This window comes from Gadus macrocephalus, chromosome 20, assembly GCF_031168955.1.
Source record: "Gadus macrocephalus chromosome 20, ASM3116895v1".
Lineage (NCBI taxonomy): Eukaryota > Metazoa > Chordata > Actinopteri > Gadiformes > Gadidae > Gadus > Gadus macrocephalus.
The window spans coordinates 8,477,126-8,485,814 of NC_082401.1; the positions used below are offsets into that span (position 1 = coordinate 8,477,126).

General features: G+C 45.2%; 1 protein-coding gene across 1 annotated transcript in view; it reads right to left on the minus strand.

The window, feature by feature from the left end:
- The window catches only part of LOC132449116 (tensin-1-like), a 107,211-nt gene extending 98,645 nt beyond the window's left edge, over positions 1 to 8,566 (minus strand). The window contains exon 1 of the mRNA XM_060040743.1: positions 7,914 to 8,566. Within this exon, the coding sequence (XP_059896726.1) occupies positions 7,914 to 8,012 (99 nt within the window). The 5' untranslated portion in view covers positions 8,013 to 8,566. The remainder of the gene's footprint in view (positions 1 to 7,913) is intronic.
- Between the last annotated feature and the right edge of the window lie 123 nt (positions 8,567 to 8,689).

Genomic DNA, 8,689 nt, shown 5'->3' on the forward strand with positions numbered 1-8,689 from the left:
CACGCTCCACTGGCCGCAATCCTCGGTGTTAGTCTGTTGCGTTGCTTCACGTTTCGCATGGAGCCAGTAGGCCTTTGTTTACGCTAATTGAATTAAACTGAGAGAAGGTGACCTTAGTGCCGCAGAGACAGGGCAAATTAAACGCAGCCAATCGGAGCGGCCTGGGAGCCCTGTTTACACTGGAGTCATTCATGAGTTGAGGAGATAAGGAATGTAGTCGAGCCTCCTTCCTAAAATGTTGCTTTCTTTCCTTCTTTCTTCAATTTCTAGATCATTTTACTTTTAGACATTGTAGATGGTTTACGCTATGGGCTGCATACAGGTAGACAGTGGACAATGGGTTTCGAACACAGAAACTTTTGGAAGGGAGTCAAACACTCTCACAGCTCGACTATCCTGTCCTGATTATTTCTTTCTTCCTAAAACATTTATATCAGCCGTGTACACAGTGTAAGTACTAATACCTCAATGACTGGCCAGCAGGTGGGCCACTGAAATTATCTCCATCTGCTTGTTAAACCTCGCAATGTTGTGAAACACACTTACGGTAAAGATTTAAAATAATTATACAGGTTCAAAGTTACCGAGCATCAAGCTTTGAACCCTGTTTAAACATTTTAACCAAGAACCTTAGTTCGGGACGGGAGTAAAACACCCTCATCACTTGACTATTTTTACCTAGATAGTTTTGGATGATTTGCATTTCGGATAGACGAAACACTTGTTGAACTGCAGTATAATAATGTAATGTTCCACGTCACAGAGTCCTTCAAAGCCAAGGCTTGTGTTTCCATGTTTGTTTTGCCATCTTCCCGTTCCTTTGAAGGCCGCTGGTCTCGTCGAAACGCCAGTGGCCTGCCAAGCCACCGAGCAAACAGTGTCAGGTTCGAGCCCCCGGACGGATGAAAGTGTCTCGGAAATGTTTGGCCCGCCTCCAGAGCCGTGAAAACAAATGTCTGTCGTCTCAATTTGTTGGATCTCTGTTGGGGTGAGGCGACTATAAGGGACGTTAAAGGAACACCAAACCAAGTGGGGGGGGGAGGTTTCTTTCTTTATGCAAAAACAAACTGAGTGAAAATATCTACGATACAACTTCTTTCTTTCTTTCTTAAATATCTACAAAGCTCCTTTGGGAGACTGCAATGTATAAACAAAGTTTACAGTGTAATGGCTAGGGTGCTCGACTCCCGGCCATACGCTACGATGCTACAGTGTCCATAGCCTAACCTGGAGGCCATGGCGCCACCCTTAGCAACATGCCCTGAACCCCACCTGCTCCAGATAGCTTAATTATCTCTTCACCAAAGTGTCTTTCTAAATATGGAAATAGTTGTTATAATAACAATCATAAACGATAAAGGTGTAATATATACAGCTGTGTATAATAATTGGACTAAAGTTCAAATCAGATAAAACTAAAAAGGTTAACCATCATTGAAAGTGGTGCGTCACTTGGTATTGTCGAGCGATGCGATAAGCCTGGTTACATAATCACGTTAGGGTGCTAACTGACTGATAAGAGAGCCATTAAATCAGATAGTCCAGATTCAGCCGATACACATTCAAGGGCACTCATCTACATATGCAGTGTGATGTCAACCGTGCTATCATTTAGCGCAGCTCCTGCCAAACTTTCCCACATTGATTGCGAAGAGCACACTATTTCCGAAGCCATGAATGCAATGTGTCCACCATTGCTGGTGGATAACTTGATGAATGAGTCCATCAAAAATATGCAATTATTATTTGAATGAATTAATAAACTATTGAAAGTTCAGTATGGTGAATCAAAGCAGGTATGGATTGCTTTGTTCAGAGAGGATATTAACATTTAAATAAAATCATCCAGTACTTTCAATTTTAACTTTCCCTTACATTTCGAATTGGTTTGCTATTGGAAAACCTTTCTTTGGCATCAATAAAATATCTGCCTCCATATTTTAGCCCCAAACCACTGACTTTTATTTTCAGAGGCCCAACGAGAAAGCATAATTCAATAAAGGCATCTGGGCTTTTTCCAGAAGCATCTCACTGCAGTGACTTGACAGGACAGATAGCCACTGGACGGCTACATGAGGACAAAGATTCACTTCCAAGAATTGAACTGCCAGAAAGCTTCCATCCACCGTTTCTAACGGAAATAAACCTAGGGGAACAGGGGTCAGGGTTATATTTACAATTTACCCCTGAGTCATTTAGCAGACACTTTTATCAAAAGCTACTTTAAGTGAATTGAGCAGGTAGGGAGGCAGGGGCAGGCAGGAGTTATGGCATCTTACTCAATGATTCCCATAGGCTAAGTCGCGGACAACAGGGATCAGACCCAGTACCTTTCGGCTGGGAGTCACTCTACCAACTTCACGATGAAATGTTGTGGGTTTTGCGTTAGAAATACCTCTGCTAAATAACTATACAATAAATAGAAAAATAACCGAGGAACAGTAGCCTATGGGCGGAGCCACCCTCCTTCCATCACTGGCAGCCAGGCTGTAAATGGCGGATTAGCTTAAGGTCACAATGTTACACCACAATACACTCTCAGTTGCTCCACCTATTGACATAGTAGTCCCGGGTGTAATTTTCGTGTGCTGCCGCGACCCATGACCCGGTTGGCACCCTCAAGCTTTCTGAGTGCACAGCTGAGCGACGCGGCATAGTCCACATTCACCGCGCCGTGTGCCATGTGAGGGATGCATGTGTAGTATCGGGAGGCGCGTGCAACGACACATGCGGCGGGCAATCGGGTCGGAGGGGGCGTCATTTGATTATGTGCCGCATCACCTGCGACCCACAGCAGTGTGCACACGCCGTCCGTCGTTAACAGGGATCAGGGTTTTGGAACGCTAGCCATGTGTCGGGTTTGATAGGGCCTATTGAGTTTCAGACGCGAGACCGCCGCTATAAATAGCGACCGCGAGGCGTGAGGCCCGCTCCGAGTCAACCCCTCGCAATCCCCTGCGATTGTCTTCGGAGAGAATGCGATTGTAGCTTACTCTGATGCCGAGCGAGTGAAAATGACATTTCAAAATATATTACAATCAAATTGGTATTTGACGGTTAACAATGCTTCAGCCAAGCGGTAACCACAGCTGGTCTCAGATAGAGTCGAGAGATCATGCAAGCATGTGTGTGTCCAAAGCTCCATTGCCTCTTCATAATCGCACTGTTGTTGTACTGAAACTTGCTGTAAAACATCGATGACATCCCAAACCACACCAATCGTTTTGTTGGGCTGTGTAAAGTGGCTGTAAGGTCCATATTCCATCAGAACCGCTTTTGTGGTTTCAAATCCCACACGCTCCGATTAAATATCCCCGACCCAACCCCACACAGTCCACTCAAACAACACATTCCTGTTCAGATACCTATGAGGTCCCTCCGCGGTGGAATGCAGAGGTGTGCGCGGGGATCCTGCTTAAGCGGCGAGGGAGAGCTCGCAACAACCCCCTGCCTCGGCTTGTCACGAGTCCAATGGCGCGAAACGAGAAGAAAAGACGTTGGACCTCTCTTTCCTGTGTGCACATTGGGAGTAACTGCAGCCCATCAAAGGAGGTAGCCGGGATTTGTTACTTCCCGAGAGAAAGGAACCCCAAAAAGGGAAGGCCAGTACCTCCTGTTCACAATGTAATCGTCTTCAGAACCCAGTGGCATCCAAACTAAATAGAAAAACGAAAAACACGGCCAAGAATGTGAACAGAATTGGAGGCATATGGGGAGCCACCGCCCACCCGGGAGAGCTAGCCCCGCTGTCCATAAGGGGGCCGCGCGGTGGAAACACTTCCAAAGGCCCCCCGAAGTGGGGCACTGTGAGATTTTGGACGTTGCCAAGAAGTTAGGTTGCCAAGTATTAGGAAGAAGACAAGATAATCCCTCTCCCGAAGTAGCTCGTGTAATATCAACACGGCCACGGCGGCATAAAGGACACATTCATGGGCACACAAAGGGCCGGGATGGCTTAAGGCTTAATGGAGTGTGTTATGTTGCAAATGCTGCGAGACCCAGCGCGGAGGTGGAAGTCGGGACCCCGGTTCGACATTCCGATAAAAAAGGGTGCGCACATGGGACTCCTGGGCACACACGAAAAAAAAATACAGTTGGCCTGGGACTTGATCCATCATTCCAGCTGTCATGCCGTCCGCCGGCGACTGCCAAATGAATTAAAAAGTTGCTCTGAGACGCCCAGCGAGTGGCCTTTGTATCCCTTTATGTTCTGCTTCCACTGTCTGTGTGGGTGACTTCATGCATCGCTGGATCAAGTAGCGCTTAAAAAAAAAAGGGCTTATTTGTCTAAAGAAACACCCAGGCATTCAATTCACACATCCTTTGACCTCAGAAGCGATGAAAGAAGAATAGAGATCCGACCTGATAATGAGTTGAGGGTTCAGAGACATTGGGCGATTACATGCCACTGGGAAACTGTGACTGCAAATTATCCCTTTGGATCTAATCCAATGTGCTTTTTATCTCTCGCTGAGCACCCAGGAAGTTACATAGACGCGTAGAGGAAGCCAATTACCAGTTCTATGTTTTCTTCAAAGATTCAAGTTAAACAATTAGCAAGCTTGTACTTGTAAACATTTTATGTAGCTTATTCAATGTTGGTTGTATGCTTCGATTGTTCTCAGCCACACTTTTTTAATTTTTTCACACTTTATTGTACCCAATTCCTGGTGAAGTGACTTCCGGCTAGGGCAATTTTACAACTGGATACAGGTTTTGTTAACCAGGAGATCTGACCCTATAGCCTAGTGTGATCGAGAGATAACCTTGCTTAACGATAAGACAATTTAACTGAGGAGTTATCTGAACCTCTGAACCATAAAATGTCTGCTTGATAAGATACTTGATAAGATCAGAACCTTTTTACATCCTCTCGTCTCCTTTTCTCTCTCCAAAACAAAAATGTAAGCTTAAAAAAAGGGATTTTGAAAAACAACACACACACTAACTAACAAAAGTCAGAATAAACTAATACAGCTCCAAAATAGACAACCATAAACCATACACCGTTCTGACTTTGTAACAAACTGGTCACAGATGCATCTACAAAGTAAAAATGCTGATTTGAAAAAATTAAAGGTATTATTAGGAATATGCAAATGAAACAATGCCACAAAAACCAAACACACGGAAGTTGAAAAAATATGGTGAACACCAGAGGAGAGGTTGGCAGGGCAGTAATGGGTGCGTGGGGCGGAAGATCCGGGGGTTAACTCAACTTCGGCATCTCCATATGCACACACACACACACACACACACACACACACACACACACACACACACACACACACACACACACACACACACACACACACACACACACACACACACACACACACACACACACACACACACACACACACACACACACACACATAAACACACGCACACACACACTCCAGGCATCCCGTCACACAGAGAGGGTGTTGTTCCCCTGGCCCTTCGTGGGTCAGAGCGGGCAGGTAGGAGCGACTCGATACGGCTGCCTGCCCAGTCCAAGCACAGAGGGCACTCTGTGTCTCACACACACACACACACACACACACACACACACACACACACACACACACACACACACACACACACACACACACACACACACACACACACACACACACACACACACACACACATATATACACATGCATCCTCAGGAATGCGAGCATGGGGCATCAGGTAGGTTGCAGTTCACCAAGCACATGCCCTTTGTTTTTGCATAAAAATATCTTCTTATCCCTGGAAAAGCCCCCCCTCACAAACTTTCTCCCCCTCCCACTCTCTATCTATCTCTCTCTCTCTCTCTCTCCCTCTCTCTCTATCTCTCTCTCTATGGTGCTTTTTAACAAAGCACTAAGAATGCCTAGAGGTTTCCAATACTGTTTGCATTCCATTAGAGTAATACGTTTTTGTTTCTTCTTGGTGTTTTTATAGACTCTATTCTAGCATAACGAGATGATGTTGATGGTGAACCGCATTACCAAAAAATGCGGAAAATACATTATTTAAGGAATATATTTTTCTGGTTTGAATTATAACCAAAGGCATTTCATTTCTTATAATAGAGTTTTTCAATTTCAGTTAAATCACGTGCCGCCATCCACTTACAATAAGCAAAACGATTGCCTACTACTACAACAAATCCATGAGAGATAAAGCAGTAAAATCTGAATTGCATTGTTCATGCCGGCATCGACAAGCCAGGACTTTGGTGGAGCCGTCAGTAGCGGACAGCCACCGTTCAAAACCCTGCAGGGCGGAGTTACAGGCAAATAAACACTGCTTGACTCTGCTCTGTCAATCCCCTCGTATTAACCAGCGCACATAGACACACAAAGACACACAAAGACCTCAAGACGCAGCAGCCCACATGGCTCACATTCTTCCAGGAGCCCCCGACTCAGGCCCCTCACCTTGATCAAAGTCAAGGTGTGTTCTTAAGAGTTTTACATGAGCAGGGTGGAGCTGGAGGTGATTGGTAGTGGTGGAGGTGGAGGGGGGGGGGGAGTTTCTGGACGATCGCTATCACTCTTCAAAGGGCAGGTTGCTGAGGGCCCCTGTGTGTGTGTGTGTGTGTGTGTGTGTGTGTGTGTGTGTGTGTGTGTGTGTGTGTGTGTGTGTGTGTGTGTGTGTGTGTGTGTGTGTGTGTGTGTGTGTGTGTGTGTGTGTGTGTGTGTGTGTGTGTGTGTGTGTGTGTGTGTGTGTGCGTGCGTGCGTGCGTGTGTGTAAGCAGGGGCTTGGTTCTCTGGAAGGATTTATTATCACGATAATCATGGGGAATTTACCGGGTCAGTTTGGCAACCCATCTCTTAGAGAGCTGATGTTATTTTCCCTTTCCTCTGGGCATTTATTACATTTAGGTATTGCAAGGAGAAAGGAAGCAGAATGCACTATTAAAGAAACTTAAGATACAAAAATCCAGTATGTAATAAAAGACTAATTTCTGCATCATACTACTAGTTCTGTCCTTGCAACAGTTATAACAGCAACAGAAGCTGTCCAATTTGATCTTATCAGATAGCAACATGGTTTTGCTGTTCAACCTTGACTGTGATGTCTCTGACCTTTAGGGGTCAAAGATTACAGGTCAAATTCCGCCGTCTCCCCTTCGAACAGGCACACACAGGACCCAATGTTATGTATGAAACTAAATCACAGAATTAACTATTGGAAAAGACCACCGTCACTTAAAAAAACACCTGCATTCCTGCCTTCAATAAATACATCCATGCTGTCATGTTAGGTATTATCATTATTAATGGGACAAGCTGGGGGATTGGATGTGTGTGTGTGTGTGTGTGTGTGTGTGTGTGTGTGTGTGTGTGTGTGTGTGTGTGTGTGTGTGTGTGTGTGTGTGTGTGTGTGTGTGTGTGTGTGTGTGTGTGTGTGTGTGTTTTATGTGAGGCAAGCATGACTGAACTTGGGGATGTTTAGGCTTGCCTCTGGCGGTGCAATTAAGAAGGAAGGTGAACACGCGATCTGGTCTAAAGTATTGTTTTGTTCTATTATGTCAGGGCTGGAAGGTGGATTAAATACCGCTCAAGATGCTGCTGTGCCTGCAAATTGTCTTGCTGTTGTTTTTCTCCACAGTTAATCAGAAAAGTAGCTTAGATTAACCTTAAAGTTGTACTCTTCTGTCGACTACTCTACTAAATGGTGTTTTTTGTTTTATTTTGTTACATAGCCTGAGGGATTAGGTTTTGCCCGCATATCGGTGACTTTCAGTTATTGAGTTGCCTATTCTATCAGAAAATAACAAAGATACAGCAAAAGCTGCCACACTGAGTCTGGAACCAAACATCCACCTGCACGGAATTGAATGCATCAAAACATCCAAACTATCACCAAAACGCATGCCTACTTTCCACTGTTAAATAAAACTTAGTACCACATAGTTTGCAAAGAAAATCTCTTACCTTCATGCGGTTCTCTTTCTTCTTCTTCTCATATTGGTGGACGGGCATTGGCAGGAGGAAATCGTCTTCACAACAGAGGAAACTCACCGTGCATCCCATCCAGACAGACTCAGAGAGGGAGAGACCACTAAACCCATCCAGACAGACTCAGAGGGAGAGACCACTGAACCCATCCAGAGCTCTGCTCGCTGCTCTCCTCTCAACGCCGGATGACGTGGTGCTACTGCAGAAGACGCAGATCACCCAGACGCGTCTGAAGAGCTATTTGGCTCCAGTCCAAACCTGATCAGGTGGCAGGGCCAAGTCCCAGCCATCATAACTTCTGCAGTGGCAGCCAAACGGTCAAATACGCGAGAAAAACATTGATAAACAACATTGTTTCGGTCACGTGTGTTTTCTTTTCTCTTCGGTCCCCGTGAGCCTGGTGCGGTCTCTTTGAGTTTCACACTTAAATTATTTTCAGACTTGTAGGATAAAAGGACATTTAGAAGGTAGACGCGTGTTCTTTCTGTCTTGTGTTTCTGTCAAATCGGTTTATTCTCAATTAGTCTGGAAGTAGGTCGACCTCAAACCTGGGTGGAAGGAGTTCCTGAAGACAGGTGATCGACGCCAGAGTGAAGCTCTCTCTCTCTCCCTCTCTCTCTCTCTCTCTCTCTCTCTCTCTCTCTCTCTCTTCAAAAGTTGTAATATTTGATCGTGTGGTTTATCAGGCTATACAGTGAAGCTCCATATTCAACGTTCTTAATCCTTTAACGTTGGGCTACGTTTGCTGTCAC